The 19,826-nt window shown below is 39.8% G+C and overlaps 1 protein-coding gene across 1 annotated transcript in view; it reads left to right on the top strand.

The window, feature by feature from the left end:
- Positions 1 to 19,826, top strand: part of LOC146133475 (sodium channel protein type 4 subunit alpha B-like) — a 36,391-nt gene that overhangs the window by 4,946 nt on the left and 11,619 nt on the right. Inside the window, exons 6-24 of the mRNA XM_083397756.1 lie at positions 1,585 to 1,697; positions 2,381 to 2,537; positions 3,213 to 3,384; positions 5,057 to 5,177; positions 5,971 to 6,028; positions 6,318 to 6,459; positions 7,739 to 7,861; positions 10,745 to 10,858; positions 11,361 to 11,552; positions 13,072 to 13,381; positions 13,820 to 13,966; positions 14,384 to 14,508; positions 15,269 to 15,413; positions 16,360 to 16,460; positions 16,880 to 17,014; positions 17,185 to 17,358; positions 17,579 to 17,749; positions 18,493 to 18,663; positions 19,110 to 19,285. Of these exons, the coding sequence (XP_083253882.1) occupies positions 1,585 to 1,697; positions 2,381 to 2,537; positions 3,213 to 3,384; positions 5,057 to 5,177; positions 5,971 to 6,028; positions 6,318 to 6,459; positions 7,739 to 7,861; positions 10,745 to 10,858; positions 11,361 to 11,552; positions 13,072 to 13,381; positions 13,820 to 13,966; positions 14,384 to 14,508; positions 15,269 to 15,413; positions 16,360 to 16,460; positions 16,880 to 17,014; positions 17,185 to 17,358; positions 17,579 to 17,749; positions 18,493 to 18,663; positions 19,110 to 19,285 (2,847 nt within the window). The remainder of the gene's footprint in view (positions 1 to 1,584; positions 1,698 to 2,380; positions 2,538 to 3,212; positions 3,385 to 5,056; positions 5,178 to 5,970; positions 6,029 to 6,317; positions 6,460 to 7,738; positions 7,862 to 10,744; positions 10,859 to 11,360; positions 11,553 to 13,071; positions 13,382 to 13,819; positions 13,967 to 14,383; positions 14,509 to 15,268; positions 15,414 to 16,359; positions 16,461 to 16,879; positions 17,015 to 17,184; positions 17,359 to 17,578; positions 17,750 to 18,492; positions 18,664 to 19,109; positions 19,286 to 19,826) is intronic.

Here is a 19,826-nt window from a genome sequence, read left to right as displayed (position 1 = left end):
CAACTCTAGTACAGAAGTTACCAGCACAATACGTCGTTATCATATTGATGATTAATGCCAAGACCATAGGCCACAATATTGCTCTCCCGTGAATTGGAAAGAAGTAGACAGTTTCATACTAATATTCTTGTTATTATTTAGGAAATCATATGCAGCTGCTTTTAAGCTGAGTCAGTCGTTGTGGGACAACTTAGATCAAACGTGCCGACCACATCTTAGCAATTCCCCAGCCTTCTCTTTGGCAAGGCTGGATTAATTGCAAACTCGCCCTTAAACATAGTATTGTAGCGCCATAAGCCCATTGAAGTCAACTTGGGATAAACTTTCCTAAAGACTTTGCTTACCAAATTATGTATCCAACTAATAACACCTGTGTTTGAATAGATAAAAATGTGTTTAAATTACATTAGCTTTACGCAACACTTTCCTTTAGTGAGCCGAGCGTCCATTTTCGTCACAATCGGCCCATTTCCAACCAGATTTTAAGTACTTAGAAAATATTTATGTGATTTTTATTTGACCTGTTGTGACAGTTATTTAGAATAACATGGTCCTTTCGCCCATGTATGTACAACTTTGTTTAGCCCATATGTCCGACAATCGTTGCTTGCCATCTCTCCAGGTTAATATCGGAAATACTTTCGCTCTTGCAAGTGGAGCTCGCTAACTTTACGGTACTGCGAACCTTCCGCGTCTTGAGAGCTCTGAAGACCATCTCATCCAGTGCAGGTTTCTATTACCCCTTCCCTCTTTCTCTTTCGCTCTTTTTTTCTAACTCTTTCTTATCCATTTTTATTTCGACATCCTTGCAATCTCTTTCAACGCTCTTGCATTTGCATTTTTCAGCGCCTTTCGCTTTGGGTGAAACGCCTGCGATTTTCTATTCAAATGCTTAGTCAGAGTTCTCTTGCTCGGTCTGGCTGCTTGCCTGAAGAAGCTTCAATTTTTTTTCATTTAACAGCGCTTTTATTCAGGTGGCGTTTAACATGCTGAACGACGTCAGACGATTGCTGCACCAATCGCTTGCCGTTCAATCTTTGCGCGCTATAAATTTGTTTTAACAGACTAAACCTTGGAAATGTTTTCATCCGATTTTCCCCAGCATGGCTGCCGTGGCGTATTGTCGTCCGGCCACCATTTTTTTTCTTTTTTTTTCCACTTTTTTGATTAGGCTTAGATTAATTGTAGTAGGCCGTACGACTTATGTATAATTGTTATGAAGGCCGATACAGAAGCGTGTAACCGACTGCTGTATCGGCTTTAATATTTCTTCTTCGTCTTACTACAACCTTGAACACACCGAACTTCAAAAGCAATGAGTCATCTTTATTAACGGTTTCCATACACGGCGCCTGTGCTTGAGTGCTCGCGAAAGGTCATTCATCCAGGCCATAATAACACCTCTCGTCTTTGCACGCTATTACTAACACGATATTCTAACGCCCAACACACGATATTCGCCGCGTTTGCAAAGGAACACCAGCCTATATAACATTACAACACTTTATTGTCAGACTGCCGCTTTCTAACCCTAGCCTTTGCCGATTTTGACTGCTCGAAATTTTTCACCGCATGCTTTTGCAGCTATTTGGATGTGGTCATGGAGTTCATGGCGACCAAGCAGAAAATTCCGGGCATGGCAGCGCTGCGAGCCTTCCGAGTTTTGCGAGCCCTGAAGGCCATTTCCGCTATTCCGGGTAAAATCAACAGCCTGCTGTTGTGATAAGTGTGTCCTTTTCGTGTTTGTTTCAACGTTTTCGCTCGCGTTTTTGCGTGGCGTTTCTCCGAATCCGTGGGTGTCTATGAGCCGAGCATGATTGACAGAACTCCTATTATACTAAAAACCCGCCGCTTGCTGCGAATTGTTCTGCTTTGTTTTCATTTAGCCCGGCCGCGCGCTGCTTTTTTAACTTTGAGTTTTCGCCGAATACTGTTTTACATTGGGTCGAATCCCATCCGGATTCAAGGCGCATGTTAATTAATGGGCAATGTTGTATTGGGTAAGGGTCGACGGTTATGGAGATATACTTGCGTAGTTTATAATGCCAGAGTATGGCTAATCGCTCTGTCAAAAAAAACAATTTGTTACAATCCTATACGAAATAAGGCACACAGCAAACGGGCTTGACTTGCTAATGTACCACCTTTTGAAAGTGGGAATTTTATTTAAACCCTAGTAATTACTGTTGGTTGCCAAATGCCATTCCGCTGCATCTTAACAAAGTATTTTATCTACTGTGTTCACAATGTTTAAACACTTAAGCCCACTACCAAAGCCTCCATGTTGTGTACCTAATTCTTTGTAGAGGACTGTACCAATTTTGGGTTTTTACTTTTTTACCATAGTGGTTTACCAGCGCCTTTCAAACCAAAATTCTAGGTTTAAAAGCAATCGTCTCCGCTCTTATCGAATCCGTAAAGGCCTTGAAGGATGTGATGATCCTTACTCTTTTCGGTCTCTCTGTATTCGCCCTCATCGGACTCCAGCTCTTCATGGGAAGCCTCCGGAACAAGTGCATCAAAACCTGGCCGCCGTCGTGAGTGCGACTGAATTTGTTTGCGATAGTGTTGCGTCGAGCTCTACTCGAGAAACCCCACTTTTCTTTGGCTAGAGTACAACTTTACGTTACGCTGTCTCGAACCTTGTATACGTTACGCTGTCGCGTTGGGCCAATTTGCAAGTGACACCCCCTTTTACCAATCGTATACTTAACTACATTTTCACCCAAAAGGTTGTTGGCGAACTTTTGGTTTGCCCAAAATGCCAAAATATTTAATAAAAAAACAAATTTTTAAGAAACAAATATTTGGGTACACTATGTACGGATCTGTAATGTAGCACGATCATCTTCAGCACTTAACTGAAGATGATACAAGCTTGTTTTTTTTTTTTTAATCTACTAGACCTTTTGGGCTTTGCAATTTATAATCAAGCAACAAAAATTTTCTGTTAAATCGTCCAACGTCCAAAAGCAAAATTTTTATTTAAATAAGTTAAGAATCGAATAGGTAGATAACTATCCAACCATTCAGGCGTTTAACACGTATAGCTGTTTATGGCCCTTTTAAACTTTTCAACTCAAAAAAAAAAAAATTGCCGAACATTACGTTTATATCCGTGTAACGAATCAGAAAATGCGTAGGGTTTAGGACTTTAAGGTTGTCATCTATTTTTATCAAATTTTTCCAATAGTTTCTCGTGTTTTTCGCAGCTACAACGAGACCCTGATGCAGGCTTGGATGACACAAAACTACGAAAACGTCACGGAGCCGTTTGAAAGGTCTTACTACGTCGATCCCGCCCTACTCAAGTCACAGTTCGCTTTTAACACGACAGAGGGCCAGCTGATTCCCTTCACGCTAATGAACAAAACTCACGATTTGGTAAGAAAAACCCGTTTGGTGTATCCTGACTTGTGTTATGCTTTTCTCTGTTTTTATTTTCTTTTGAAAAAGATTGTATAGAACAGTGGTTCCTAAACTGTGGGCCATGGCCCAGTGGTTGGTCACAAGACTATTTTCAGTGGGCCATAGATCTATTTTTTAAATATTGTTTTACTAAAATAATTGTTTGCATAGTATTTAAAACTTCATAGGAACGAGTCCATTTTTTAAACTTTTGGCTATTATTTGTGAATTATATACGTAAAGACAAAATCGCACGACTTATGTATTTTATTCACTACTAAGTTAGCCTGGCAGTTTACTTTAAATTCAGTTTCTTGTCATAGAGATTTTTAATTTCAACCTAAAAATGAACCAAAATAAGTAAAAAGGATTATTTGAAAGTAGTCAGAATCAATCTCGACTATGTGGGCGTAAATTGCAGACAGGCAATTTTTCTATATGTAGGCCTATATCAGCCAGGTTGATATATCTATTTTGATGATGGGCTAAAGGGCATACAAAAAAGGTTACCGAACATAGTGGGCCACAAACCATTTTATAAAAAAAAACAGGCCACGGAATAAATAAGTTTGGAAACCACTGGTATAGAACATATCAAACCTTTCCGGTTCAGTTCCTTGCAATAAAAATGTCAACATAGCTTAATTATTCACCTATAGGGTCTACGTTAGGAAAATATGACAATTTGTTATACCTTGCTTGTTAATAGAATTGAGAAAGTTTAGATGTTGTTTGTTACAAACTATCGCCTTCAGTAAATCAATTTGTAGTGATATAATACGTTTTACCACCATCAAAGAACATATGTGGGCTGTTAGACTTAAAGCTTTTATTTACATTCATTTAGCAGATGGTTTTGTGGTGTTGGGCGTTTTCTATATGGTCATAACGCTATGCCAGGCTTCACGCTTACCCACCTTCGTTTTAGACATTTTATACAGACCTAGATTTCTCAATTATACACTGCATTTTGCCAGGCTGATGGTTTCAATTAGCAATATAGAGCGCAGCGCATATGCGTCACAATTATTGATCGAAACTTTAATGCTGAACACAGTCTGCTACACATATTTTGATTAAACCAATTGATCGATTCGCATACAATGTTTTTACTCGGTTGCTTGCCGGTTGCCCTAAATTTAAATTGACGTCAGATGCCAATCTAAGAAAAGATAAATACGAAATCAAAATTACACAAAATAGGACACAGCCGAGCAGGACACATTTATTTGTAATATTTTTTTCGAACAGATAAGAAGATGCCTTATGCTCTATTGAGCCAAACAAACAAAGCTACTTTTTTATCCTTTTTCTATTTTTTAATTTACTTGGTAGCCAAACGTGGATACGTTTTATCAGTTGATTAAACGATTTCTTAAGTTGGCAAAACGAATTTAGAGCGGACTCTCAAAACATCGACTTCACCATTTTTCTAACGTAAACTGTGAACACCAAAATTTTTGGTACAACTTGTTTTTTTATTTTTTTTAGTTACAACTTGTTTTGCTTGTTAACCGTATCGCCTTGAAAAAGCTATACACCAACACAGACACGTGTTTGTTTTTTGTATAAATCGCGTCTCGATAATCGCAATAAAAACAAAACACCAAATTGAATTCCATAAAACTGTATGCTACAAATTCCGCAGGAGGGCAGTCTTGTGTCGCTTCCCATGTATTGTCACACCGATCCGGAACTCGACTGCGGGAACCGGAATCGGACGCAAGGCTGGTACAACCAGAGCTGGGAAGACTGGACCGCCGATAAGTGTGAGTTGAAATGTTTTACAGATTGAACGTAACCTGTATTTCCCCATACCCCGATCCAGACTCGGACAACTAGATTTATTTTAGCTTTAGCTTTTTAGAATTAGATTAGAATTAAAATTAGAGCATTTTAGTTTTTCAAAATTAAATTAGATTGCAATAAGAAGTCGCCCTGCTCAAGTTCATTAAAATAAAAAACTAGAATTTTCTAGTTGTCTGAGTCTGCCCTGATGTGTCTTTTGCTTGTGGCAGTTGTTTAGTACAATAATTGTGTGAATAACGTGCAGTTCGGTGGATTAATATTCGTAGGTTTTTTCGATTAACTTTTCGGCTTTACAATAGCGGGCGATCGGGTTGCTTTCATGTAATTTGTGTAAGATGAAGTTTCGATATAATTCGAACAAATGTAATGCGAATGTAAGATTAGGTCCGACGAATGTAAGAATGTAAGATTAGGTTAGCGTTAAGATTAGGTCCGACTGGTAGTAACACACAACAAAGCTTTAAAACGAATCACAATGCAATGTATATTGAGTAAATTAACGTTTTGTTAATTGATCAGTTTTGATATAAACTTGTTGTTAAAAATGGAATAGGACCAGGTATTTATCTATATTCGTCCTTAAGGAACAGGTGGAACTTAATATAATACCATCTTAAAAACAGATTTGTGTAGTTTTAGTGACCAGCGTACTGTACTGCATCAAACAAAAAATATTGGCACGGAAACGAAGCTATTAATTTGATATGGTTCGTGTGTATGAAAGAATAAAATAACTTTCACTTTGTTTTAAAGGTAACTACTGCTTTGTAAACGGCGCTCCGTGGCTTTGCGGCAATGGATCACAATCTGGGTAAATTTCTGAATAAATATGTTTTTTGTTAGATCTGTTCTTTTTTTTCATGTTTTTTTAACACAAACAAATAATTTTGTTTAATATGTATGAATATTTTAAATCCAACTTTAAACCACTTTTGCCTTAGTGATAAACTAATAAATTGTTTGTGTTACTCCTAAAAAGGAAAAAAAAATACATTGGCAATTAAAATAATAAAACTGCGCACTCCCAAACATTGAAGTTTGGCGAACAAATTTTACTGTTGGTTTTATAGTAATTACTCTTTTTTATTATTGTTTTTCAGGCAATGCTGGGAGGGCTACACTTGCTACCAACGGGGAGAGAATCCCAACTACGGCTACACGAGTTTCGACAATTTTCTCTGGGCCTTTCTTTCGCTATTTCGTCTCATGGCCCAAGATTACTGGGAAAATCTCTATATGCTGGTAAGCCGTAGTCTGTCACTGTCACTATTAACTGGTTATCCGCAGTATTGTCTCCATTAACTGACAAGCCGCAGTCTGCCATGCTGTCTCTATTAACTGGTAATCCGCAGTTTTTCTGTTGTCTCTCCAAACCAGGGGTCCCCAACCTGGGGGCCTTGTTGTAGTTATCTCATTTTTCGTACTACTGATTACTGTATAAACCAGTTTTTTAATTAAAATAACGTTTCGTAATTTTTTCAAAAGGTTCAAAAAATAGGGGGGGAGGGGGGCATTGATTTTCTTAAAATTTTTAAAGGGGGCCACGGTGAAAGCAAGGTTGGGAACCCCTGTCTAAATGATATATAATGTGGTCGTAGACCGGTTTTAGTAATTGTTAAGTCGCAGTCTAGCCATACTTCTACTATTATTAGTTAAGGTGCAGTGTTTTACATGCCAATCTGCGCGCTTTTGAATTGACGGTTTACGCTAATATTACGCCGATGTCAGTCCACGAAACTCTTACGCCCAATATCGACCAATATAATGTTGCTAGACCCCTAAAAATCTGCGCGTTCTTGACTCGTTTCGTATAGGAGTATGGCTGGCAATCGATTTGCTCTTCACCAATGGTCGAAGACCAGAAAAGAAAAGGTTTAACTATAATGCAAGTGCAAAGTGCTTCCTCCTCAAACCTATTATCTTCCCCTCACTTCCGAGGCGCGATCATCCGATCGATATAGCATTCCGAAATTATCCGCGACCGCCGCCAAGTCAGAAGAAAGGCGCAAAGACGTCCATGAATTTTTCAACACCGCCTTATAGGTCCACGCCTGTGTATAATGTATGGCGGTGGCTGTGGCTGTGGCGATTCAGTGCTGTCACGCAAAGGAATTCTCACACAGAGAGGCTTGCACCTGAGGCTGTGCGAAATAGACCTGGTCCCCCTATAGTCTCAAGAAAGGTCATAGCCCGGTGTAAAGGTCGCAGGGGTACGAGAGCGCCGTTCATTTGCGTAATGGACGCTAACGGACGCGCATCGCTTGGATAATTCATAAACTATATACGCTCGTCGGCTCCGGTCCGCTTCACGCAAAACTTGTCTCCTCTCGGGCGCAAAGAAAACAAACGAAAGGAAAAAAGACAGCGCGGGCGGATTATTGGGGATCCCGGGGTCCTCCTTTCGGCGAAGTGCCTGAGTTGGTAATCGCTTTTTTTGTACATAATAGATGACTGCATTAGCATTAGCAGGGGGGTGGCAGGGCTTTTCGTGACGTGACGCCGTTGAATTATGCATCGACAGACGCTCCGTGCTAATGGACAAATCTACTTGATATTCTTCATGGTGGTGATCTTCATCGGCTCCTTCTACTTGGTCAACCTGATCCTGGCCGTGGTGGCGATGGCCTACGAGGAACAACATCAGGTAAGAACTTTAGTGATTTGCTTACCTCTGCCTATCAGTTACACATTCGCTGGTTAAAACGATAACCATTGGCGTCAAGAACGCCTCTTACTTTTTTGATGCTGGAATCAGTTGGTCTAGATCAAAAATACAGTCATTTGATTAGATTATAAATATTTGAGTTCGTAAAACACAATTAGGACTTGCATATAAGTTCATGCTAACCCATAATTGGCCACTGTTAATTTTAACAGTTTAGTCACCTTTGGTGATCTGTAATTGGGAAAATTTGACCAACATAACACCCCAGGTATCCTACATTATTGTTTGAAATCCCAACCAATCAACTTGGCTGATTGCAATCGACACTAGAGAATTGAACAATAATACTATATAACATGGTACCACTTTAATCAGCTTTTAGAGGACACGCCAAATTAATATGACCGGGTGGCTCCGCAAGCTATAAGTTGAGCCTCAAAGTCCCTCAAACATACCATCGTGACACTTTTTCGCCCTTAAATTTCTTATAAGCCCCCTTAAGATATTCCAAGCAGCGAGCAGTCCTTAAAGCCATTGCGTCTCCTAATCGCGCGCGGAGAGTAATTCGATTTGTTTGGCCGAAAACGGGGGAAATGACATTGGAAATCCATTTAAACTTGGCTCCCCCGATCGATTTTTGGCGTTGTCAATTTGTAGTCCTGGCACCACATTTGATCGCTTTTGGGCCTTAGGGGCTCTTTAAAATCAGCCCCCTCCCAAAATAGTGGATTCGCAGTGGTTAACTCAATATAGGCAGTTAAACTGAGACGCCGAATTTAAGTATTTTTTACACTTGAATGCTAGTTTTGATAGAAACTCTTTTTAATGGTTGTTTTTTTTAACGCCTTAAACCACAGTAAGCAAAGGTTTTTCATTTTTTGAACCATGTTGCTTACAAGTAGTGACTTAGTTCCACACAGGCTTAGATGGATACTGACGTTACTTTAAGTAGCTAATTCACACCATTGTTATACATCAAGGTGTAGTACGAAATTCCATGTAGTTTTATACAAAGATAAAGTGTCAAAAAAGTTAGTGGTAAACCGTTTTTAAACTCACATTAACCTGTCATTTTATGTCGAGTGTTCTGCAGTTAAGCAACCACTCTTGACGTTTTTCTTTTTAACATGTCACGCTTTAAACCTCCTCGCGGCAATACCCTTCAAATGCAATATTTACCACTTCGCACAAACCCAACACATAATAAAGTCACTGTAAGTTGCCTTTAACATTGAACTAATACCCAGGTTTCATACCAATCGATCGAAGTTTTTCTTAACGTCGTGAATTGAGCTATCGACCGTCGAGGTTGCTATGCTTCACAGTAATAGCTAGCTAGTGAGTCTGACAAAGGAAATAGAAAGAACAGCGAACATTTCGAGAGCGTTTAGGCGTCGTGTTTTCCGGACGTTTACCGCCCCTTTGTCGGCCCAGTTCAAATGGAATTTCCTGGCATTCACAGCTGGTTTGTCTGGACCTTTGTGACAGCGCCGTAAATACCGGGGCATCACATCAACGGAGTTTTCGTTTATTCCCCCGATGATCTGACTTCTCTTTCCGATCGATCGCAGACGTATAAACACCGAGTCCAGCGGGGAGAAACTGCTTTGACAAAATCAATTCTTTTTTCCTTCCCTTTCGCGACGCCATTACTGCCTAGTTTTGCTTCCGAATCCTATATACTACTTCGTGGTTCTGTTAATAGCGTTTATTTGTGCACTTATAACTGAAAAGAAATTCCCGAAGCGAAACTAGTTTTGTTATGTTTGATTTGGTTTATTCTCAATAAATTACATAAGACAAGTATTGGAAGGTAACCTTTTTCTAACCGCGGACTGAATCAGACACTTTGTGGCTATGTCATTGTCAAATAGAATTGATTCGAAATAGCGTTGAAGTCACACAAATCAATGACTATAGGCTTCTAAATTTATTTTAATAAAATTATGTTTTATATTTAAATAAAATTCTATAGATAAATATTTTTTTGATGACAAAATCATTTGCTATTAAGGATCGCCAAGAATATTTGCGGCGATCTAGTGTCGTTTAAGAATTATTTTTTTCTAACTAAATATTTTCCAATTAATGTCGACCCGGCACACGAATAGGTATCCCCCTTTTTCTAACCAGAAAAAAATTTCCTGTTGCCCAACAATGCGGGTCTAATGAGATGCGTGACGGCTGGATCAAAACAGGACTGCCGACCTATTTTAATTTATTAATCCAGGTGGTGTCCCCGTGCGTCATTTCACCGTTGTGCCTGCCTGGCTGTTCAAAAATAAATTCTGGCTTGCGTTGGACGCAAACGAGAGTCGTTTTATATTTTGACCCACAGTGCCTTTTAATCATTTTAAACCAGCAGTCCACTAATGCCAACCTGTTTCTGAGCGGCAAAATTTCACTGTATTCATTTTAGTGCCAATGATGATGTGTGAGTATTTATTTTTTTGTCATCATTACAGTGCGGAGGCAAAAAAATGATAGTCAGGCTTAGCATTGAACCTAATTTGTTTTATAAAATCATTTATACCACAAATACCCCAGAGGAGAGGGCCATTATCCCAAATCACCAAAAATGTATGTTCGAACAAGTTCTATTCGAGCCCCAAAATTAAAATGTTTATTACAAGTGAATATACTGAACTAGACAATTTGTTTAGACAATTGGCTTGCACACTTTTTTGGAGCACTATATAGAATTGCTTCCCAATCGCGATTTTGTATCTTTTATCACATTTGTTGGGCAGTTTTAATGGCGTTTGCTACACGCGTCATCGTTCCATTTTACCGGTCTAAGCGCTCTTTGGGCATTTGGCCTATTTACTCTGCTATTTGTTGAAACCTGTTTTTTCGCCGCAGATTGTCGCCGACGAAGAGGAACGTAAGAAAGCCCAGATGCAGAAAAAACGTGAGGAACTCATGGCGATACTGGAGGAAGTCAGCAAAGCGGAAAGTCGACTACAGAGCAGAAGGGTACGAGTTAAACTATATTTGCAAGCTACAGCCGCATGATAAATCATCTTTGAATAAAACAAATTTTGGAGTCGACTACTTTACTGTACCGCTCAGTTATTGTTGCCTTGTCGACCCACAATTTAAATTGCCTGACCATTAATGTGGTTTGTCATAAATTTGGGTCATTAATAGCATTCATGCTCTTTAAATCTTTGTATATGGCCGTATTTGTCCTAATTCTAAATAGAGAAATCAGGTGGCACACGGTTGTGCGAAAGCTTGTCGAGAATCAAATACAATTTGTCTTTATACAGTGCCACCTGATTTCTCTATGCTCTTTTAAGTTTGCTTTACTGAAAATTACTGTTTTATCCATAACAATTTGTACCTAAACATATAAAACTAGCACTATAGACTAAACTAGGTGTGAGTTTTGCTAGCACTCACAATCTTAAGGTCGCGAAGCCATTTTCTCGAAACCAATGTGTCTCGTTTAAGCAACGGGCCGCGTTTTTCACAGGCGAGTCGCATCACGGTGCCGTCGACCCCTTCGACCCCCCGATCGATCGGGTTCCGGGACTCGGATCATTCCAGGCCCCCCTCATCGCGGAAGATCGAACGGGGGAGCATGAGACTGCTCAGCTCCTCGATCCGCGAGAAGAGAGAAAAGGAAGTGGCTGCATTACACGCCGCCTCGAAACTGGCTGTCGAGGTGGGATACAGTGTTCTGGTTAGGGATGTCCTGTAGCGACACTGCACCGACCCGGAATTTTTGAAGCGTTATGTTTGCCTTTTTCTTATTTTATACTTGTGACTTTTTAACGACGGTTCTAATTTACCTTTCAAGGTGAAATAGCAAATACGTTAATGGGGTTCGTGGCACATGTGGGCTAAATAACTTAAATAAACAAAACACCGTTTTTTTCTCAATTAGGGATTTTGGATAACTTTGTAATCAAACTGCTGTATTTAAAAAAAGACTGCCTAATATCCCGTTCAAAAGATGCTTTTATATTGTTTGCTTTTGTTTTAAGCTAGTTGCACCGAAAGCGTTTGGCCACGCGCATATGACAACCGAATACCACTATTTTGGTGTATAGGCCAAAGTTCAGGCACTTTCCGAACGAATTTTCGTTCATTTAAGCCCGGTTTTATCGTCAGGGCTTATTTTACACATTCTATTTAAAACGTTAAAACGCCGCCTCGTTCGATAGAACGCGTATTGCGATAAGGGCGATGAATTTTTAATAGGTCGTCGGCTCTCGAGTCCCAAGTTTCGCGCCGGGCTGTAATTTTCCGGCGTCGTTTGGAGCTGGTCCAACGCTATCGTTACATGCTCCTTACGCCGTTCGCCTCGCGACTTAAAGTGTCGATTCCAATTTCGTGAAGGAAAGTTATTACTGTCCTGTTTTATAATTAAATCCTATTGACAGTCAAACTATTACGAATTTTCGTACTTTTGATTTGGTAAAAACTGATTCATTGGGGTGTTGTTGTGTCCTTTTTACTTTTTTAATACTGTGATGATTTGTGACATTCCAAATGCACACTGGGGGTTAGATCGTTGTTTATTAGGTATTCAGAATAGACATGGCTCGTATACTGATGATCAATTTGTAGCCCCTTAATTCTTATGATGTTATCGATTTAACTTATGATGTTATCGATTTGACTGAAAAATATTTAAAAATTAAATTTACGCGGTTTAGATGTCGGCAAAAACCTTTTGTATCCAAGGTGCTTGTTGAAAAGTTTAAGACAAAAAAATCTAGTTCATACACACAAATTTTTTGAAAGCGAAAGTCCGTTAGTGTATAGAATTAAAAGTTACAATTAAAGTGCCAAAATGACAAGTTCAATCACTGCTGAAAAGCCTTGGTAAAATAAACGAATGATCCACATACATATGTGTTCAATAACTGTGATCTAGGCCTGTTTTTTGTCCAACGATTATGGTCCACGTATCACTAGTACACCGAAATCCATCCCAGACCCACCGAATCTGTCGATCAATGATACAAGCCAGACCTGCAGTGAAGTTCGAACTACCGGTATGACCGGAGGCTGGAGGTCGTGAGTTCGAACATCACTGCAGGCTAGTTGTTTTTCTAACCTGCCTTGCTGGCATCATTGAGTCTACGATGGATTTCGGTGTACTAAAATAAACGAGTTGATATACCCCGTTCAACCGTGAAAGGAAAAACGCTTTAAGTACCTCACCTCTCATGCAGATTGGGATGAACGGAGGATGTGCTCCCAGGATCACCGAGTCGCTCCCGTCTCCCGAGGTCATCCAGGACGCGGTGGCCAAGCTCCACGAGAGAAGCCAGGGACGTCGGGACTCGGACTGCCTTGACGTTCCGCAGCATCCTCATGGAATCCTCCGGAGCGCCGGGTCGACTCCGAGAGCGTCCTTCCGAAGCCTGCGGATGTCCCCGGCCGTCATGAAGAGAGAGTTTAAAGAGGAGAGCCAGATGATGCTGGGAGACGAGACCAGAAGGAAGAGGACTGAGAGCGGCGGAAGTCAGTTCAGCTATTTCGGTAAGAGAGTTGGATTTCAGTATTCGGAATTGTAGTGTTGTAATCAGTACTGCCGAGTCGGACTCGGGACTCGAGCAGTCAGTTAGTTTTGCTGGAGTCGGACCACGACCGCGACCACGAAACACTACCCGAGTCCCAATTTTGATATAGGCATGCGCAGTACCAAATTTTAAAACTGATATGGCCGCCAACTGAAATTTGTAAAGGCCGATTAGCATATGGTGGAATATGTTCATTGTGAGTGAATGAATTATACGACACCCACATAAGGGAATTGCTGAATATCCACATTATTTTAGTTACGTAAATTGACATAGTACAGGCTGTATAGAGTCATTTCAGTGGAAACTCTATCTAAACTAAAATATTTTAACTGTTTTGTTAAACCGCGCCTGGTGCCTTTTGATTTTAAAAGTCCATTTCGATAAATGTTTCCAGGCGGCCACGATTCCGATTTCGCCGACGACGAGGGATCCGAAAACGCGAGCATTTGTGACGCCACTATAAACAGGGAGTTACCCGTGCCCAAGAAGAATCAAAAGATGCACAGAGGTAGGAATAAAATACTATTACTATCTACTGGCCGTTTCACTGATATACTGTATTTGCGGTTGTTCAGATGAATTTGCTGCAAATGCAGGCACTTGCAATGGGTAGAATAAAAAGCCATTAAGGTTACAGTTGAGTACTTTTAACCATGACACGGCGGTAGTGGCGCAATTTACTGTGTGTTTGTTTAAGGATTCGACCACGGCATTAGGAAATAAAAGTTTTCATTTTTGTGCTCAAATAGAGAGACTTATAAAAGTTTGAGATTGTCCATTTCTATAATCAAATGCATCTCGCAAAATGCAAACAGGGTCTCGTTTAAAAAATACCTGAACGGCCCTAGATAAGAGAAACTCCTTTGGTTTAATTTACACAACCTGCCCAAAAGTGGGCAATCAAGACAAGTTATCGTCGACGTATCCAATCTAATATATCTTTGTTACTTGTCCAAAGGTCTTTCCAACAATGGAACAGTTGTGGATCGCAATGGTGTCGTGTCCCTGCTTCATCGTGGAAACAACTCTGTTCACGACGTATCTCTAACCAAGTCATTTAACGATGCCGACGTCAAGGTAATGGCCACCAAGGTAGCTTTGCAGTGTTATAAATATTTTATTATGTCTCCATTCATTTGCAAAAGTTCTTGCCAAGACTTATCTATTAAATAAGTGAGCTCCATGTAAAAGACCTGTGATGCTACGCATGTTAGGTCATTGCCAAAGATAATTTTAAATGTTTTGATGTAATCTCATTTAATCGTGCTCAATAAAAATTTCAGTTACATATACTGTTTTTATGAATGAAATCAATAGAATTTAATTTGATAATCAAAACGTTATTCTGGGTAAGACATTTGTTCCGAGTGATTTAAAGTAACAAGCAAAGATACTGTACTCCTAATTTTTTTTTATATTTAATATCTTTCACTGCTTCAAACTTTTTTGGAATATAGTATATGTCTCTGTATGCTAATTTTACTAATATATTGGGGCGCCATATTCCTTTTAAATATATGCCACGCTTATATTCAATATTTGTTAAAGTATACTTGACCAGGGCTGCGCAGTCGGAGTCGGACTCGGCTACCCGAGTACCGATTCCGAAGTTCGCATGTGCAGTACCAATTTCGGAACTTGACGAAATCGACAATTTCGGCCTGAGTGGGACTCGGGTTTATTTTTTTGGTCGATTTGGACTATAGGTTTGTTTTTAACCGACTCTACAGCCCTACGCTTGACTTTTCCTTTTCTTAATGGATCTCCGCCACGTTTGCTTGGATTTCGGTATCTAAGTAAACACGGTTTCGCCGCGCATTATCACGCCTTTGTTTCGTCACAGTCGATCTCGGGCGACGAGGTGATCCACATGGACACGCTGAAGCCTAGGTCGAGATCACGCCTCGCCTCTATTGACTTCCTCACCGAACCCGAACTGGAACTTGTCAAGAGAAGAGCGCTCAGCCAAGCATCCATCATGAGCGCCGGTAAACATAAATTTGTGCGTATTTCAGCAAAATTTAAACCTGTAGTAAACAGCACTGCTCCTTTGGATGCCAACGCAACTGTAATTCTACTTGTTTTTCGGAAAATATGGTGCAACAGCGAATTACATATAATTGCTTTGCTTGTGAGTGGTTTCAACCTTTATTTCCGAATTGGGCCAAGAACTAAAAATTGCACAGTGCTTTACAAACCAAGTCTAAAAAAAACTCTTTTTGTTTATTTAATAATGTATAGTGTACTGGTATAATCCTACCTTGCTCGCTTTCTATGTAGGTAACATGAGCATTTGTGTAAGACAGTAGTCCCACATACCTTGTTATATGTTCCTAATATTAATGGAGTATAGTTGTAATGAAGCCAAAAATCACAATGACATTTTCGTTTAGTTAACAATGCAAATCTAAATAACCTTGTGTGCAAATAAAACTCCCTGAACGATAAAGCGCTGTTGCCAAAGCTTTGTATTAAAAGTATGAATTATAAATTGCAATCGATTTTTCGGAAGTAACGCATTTGCGAGACATACTTGTCAAATCGATATGTCAATGACGTCCTATGACAAACAAATTGCGTCATGCAAAGAGTGGGCGAATGGCGTCATATGTTTATGAAGCGAACTTGAAATGATTGTAAAATCAAAGTAAAAAGGTCTGAAGTAAAAATGTAAGTATTTAAACGTATAGGCGCAGTATGCTTTATTGTTTTAAATACAAGCGTTTAACCTTTTATTTTGGATCTTTGTGTTAGGGAATAGACGACTTTATACCTCGCATCTACGAAATGTGTTTTTGTAACTGAAGTCATTTGTTTTATTGCCGCGCCCCTATGCTTTGTACCCATACAACAATACTTAACTTCTTTAAACACATAATGGCCGTGGCCTGCTTTATTATAAGGCTTAAGGTAAACAAGTATCCTTCTATTTAGGTCTGGACGACGACCGAACATGTGGGCCTTGCTGGTACAAGTTTACCGACATCTTCTGCATCTGGAATTGCTGCGGATGCTGGGTCTACTTGCAGAAAAAGGTAAATACAATTTTTTTGGAAAAAAAGGTTCTGACAGCGTATGTCCCTGCCTCGTCTGATTTAAAACATCTGTTATATAGTTCTCAGCAGGCATTTTTTAAGATAAATTGCTTTGTCGGCTTAATCAACGTTTTTTGCAACCTTAAGATGGTCTTTTATTCACTAACGAGGCCATATTTAGGTGAAGTTCTGCTGCTTTGGTTTACTTTACCGTCAAGCTCTTTCCAGTTATTTTTTTTCTTCATTTTATTTTGTTATTCCATGCGTGGTCTTATAATATATTAGGTTGTCGTGATTCTACGATAATCTCTTAAATTTCAAAGAAGCTCATGTTCGATCGTTGGTAAGTTGATCGCTACTAAACGAAACGTTTAAAACCGCTTGAGACGGAATTTTTAAGTGACACCTTTTACTTTTAGATGAAGAAGATTTGCGATGACCCGTTCTTCGACCTGTTCATCACCATTTGCATTGTGATCAACACCGCCTTCATGACAGTCGAGCACAAACCAATGCAACCCGCATTCCAAAACGTTCTCGACAACGCTAACATCGTAAGTTAACTGCCCTGTTTTTCTTCTGTCGAATCGAAAAGGAAAAAGTGTTCTCATTTTATATTTTAATACCTTAATGGCCGACTGATTCAGTTGGTCTCCTACTTTTTTACAGAAAGTATGACACGTTGGCAAAACCTTAATATAAAGTCATACTTTTCTTGACGCAGGCATTCACGGTCATCTTTACGCTCGAACTTTGCATCAAAATGGTCGGACTGAACCCCTACTACTACTTCCAAGAGCCCTGGAACTGTTTCGACGCGGTCATCGTCAGCGTCTCGCTGCTCGAGTTTCCGCTGGAGGGCGTACAAGGCCTTTCCGTGCTTCGAACATTCAGACTGGTGAGCACATAGGTCTATCTCGCGGGAAATGTGCATAACATTTAAATTCCGACGTTTGTCAAACTTTGCATAGCAAGGCTCCGTGCACTACTATAACTTTAGTAATTTTATATTGACCGATTGTTCTTGCATTTTCGAAAAGCGTCATCTCTGCCGCCATTTCGAAGCGACATTTTTGCTGCCGAAACAAACCCGCTGTTATATCTTTTTTTTCGCGCAGATGCGAGTCTTCAAGCTGGCCAAGTCGTGGCCCACGTTGAACATGCTCATCAAGATCATCGGCAACTCGATGGGATCGCTTGGCAACCTCACTCTCATCCTGCTCATTATCCTCTTCATCTTCGCCGTGGTAGGAATGCAGCTCTTCCGGGATAAATACGCGTTGGTCGAGGTGAGCAGGATAAGGACCCTTTCGTTTGATGTAATGTTAAGGCTCTGTCGAAGCATGATCTTATTCAATGGTCATTATTTTTTTTTTCAAAAAGAGCCGGATTGCTATAAGACCTGGCCATGCCGGGTCGGGTAACTGTTTGGATTTACGATCGCGGGCCAAAAATAAACTTTTTGTCGAACTTTATAAACTTGATTATCTTTAAAAAAAGAAAAGATAAATAATTTTGCAATAAAAAATGTAGCAAATCTTAAAAACATTTCGTACAGTTAAAATGTCATCCATAATTAGATTTTTTTTTTTTTTTCAGGCAACATATTAACTGTAATTTATTTTCATTAAAAAAACATGCCGCGTACCGGATTAATTAATCCAGCGGGCCGGATTTGACGGGCCGTAGTTTAGTGTTTCCTAATCTAAAACAAGAGCGTTTGTTTGAAAAAGTCTTCTCACTTTTTGACTTCGGTGACATAACTACAAATGGATACGGAATATATATATATATATATATATATGTATATATAAATTTTAAGATTTTTTAATAGTTTCTGGCCTGAATTGCTAGCTTTGCTAGAGCATTCTGCTGAAACTGATCAGGAATTAAGGTCGACATTTATCTTGCAAGGGCCAACGTGATTCCCATTATCACATATTCAGTGCTACAAGGCTCCCGTTGGAAGCGCATCTTTTGCATCAGTGTTGTCTAGTTGACTTGTTTACATTGCTTTTGTCTTGGGCTCCAGGGCAAGCCGCGTTGGCACATGAAGGACTTCAGCCACTCGTTTCTCATCGTTTTCCGGATTCTGTGCGGCGAGTGGATCGAGACGATGTGGGATTGCTTGAGGTGGGGCGGTGAGATATCGGCGCTCTGCATTCCCGTCTTCCTCCTGGTCCAGGTGGTCGGCAACCTCGTGGTAAGTGTTGCCGTGAAGCGGCATGTTTCTATAACATTAGGTTAGATTAGAGTCGGGTACACTATGCACGGTTCTGTAATGTAGCTTGACAATGAATTGCAAAGCCTAAAAGGTCAAGTAGATCGACGTCATCTTGGTTAGGACTTTAGATACGAACTTCTATCATCTTCAGTTAATGTTGAGTTAAGATTAAAATCATTTATGGCCTTTCAAAGCACCCGAATGTTTTTCTCACCGCCAGTTTATATTTACTATATATACATATATATACACTTATAATCAGTCCTTTCTCACTATATTGGATGAATAAGGATATATTCGAACGTTCGAAATGAAAAGTACTTTTGTATGGGCTTTGATATTTTTATACGTCTGACTACAACCTCCAGCCATTATGCTCCAAATATCATGATATTACCTCCAACCTCTATTTTCCTTCTTCTCAGGTCCTCAACCTCTTCCTGGCGCTCCTGCTCAGCTCTTTCAGCGCCGACAGTTTCGAGGAGGACGGCGACTCGGCTCCCAACAGCATCCAGCTCTCCATCATCCGGATCAACCGCTGGGTGGCCGCCGTCCGGAAGAAAGTGCACAGTTGGAGGAACACGATCGTCAAGACGTGCAGGTTAGAAGTAGTGGCTCGTTGTATGTTGTTAAAAAATCTGCAAAGGAAACTGTAATAAATTACAAAGCCAAGACTGATAACAATTGCGCCCCATCTCTTATAGGTGATGCTTGAATTGTTTCTTAGTCACGTTAACTAAAGATGATACAAGCTCGTATCGAAACGTCTTAATCAAGAGGATGTCGATCTACTCGACCTTTTTGGCTTTGCAATTTATTATTAAGCTACAATACAGATCCGTACATAGTGTACCCAAACTGTTCAATGTTTGGTAAAAAAATACTTTATTAAAACCAGGTTGTTTTGGACAAATGATTTAGGTTGAAATGAAGTGTTCTTATGTGGAATATTTTATAATATTGGGTTTTTATGTTCAATTTTGCACAAAAAACTATTTGCTTTCTGCATGTTGCATTTATTTTTTATTTTTTAGTGAGTTACTGCTCGTAATCTAAAAAAAGTAACAATTTTAATACTTTAAAAATAACTTTAATGACAACGTCTTGAAAAAGACTTGCTTACAACACTGGAAATGATTACA

This window comes from Ascidiella aspersa, chromosome 9 (assembly GCF_963924565.1).
Source record: "Ascidiella aspersa chromosome 9, kaAscAspe10.2, whole genome shotgun sequence".
NCBI classification, from domain to species: Eukaryota; Metazoa; Chordata; class Ascidiacea; order Phlebobranchia; family Ascidiidae; genus Ascidiella; species Ascidiella aspersa.
Note: the sequence above shows the minus strand (reverse complement) of the source record. Positions and strands in the feature narration are given on the sequence as shown.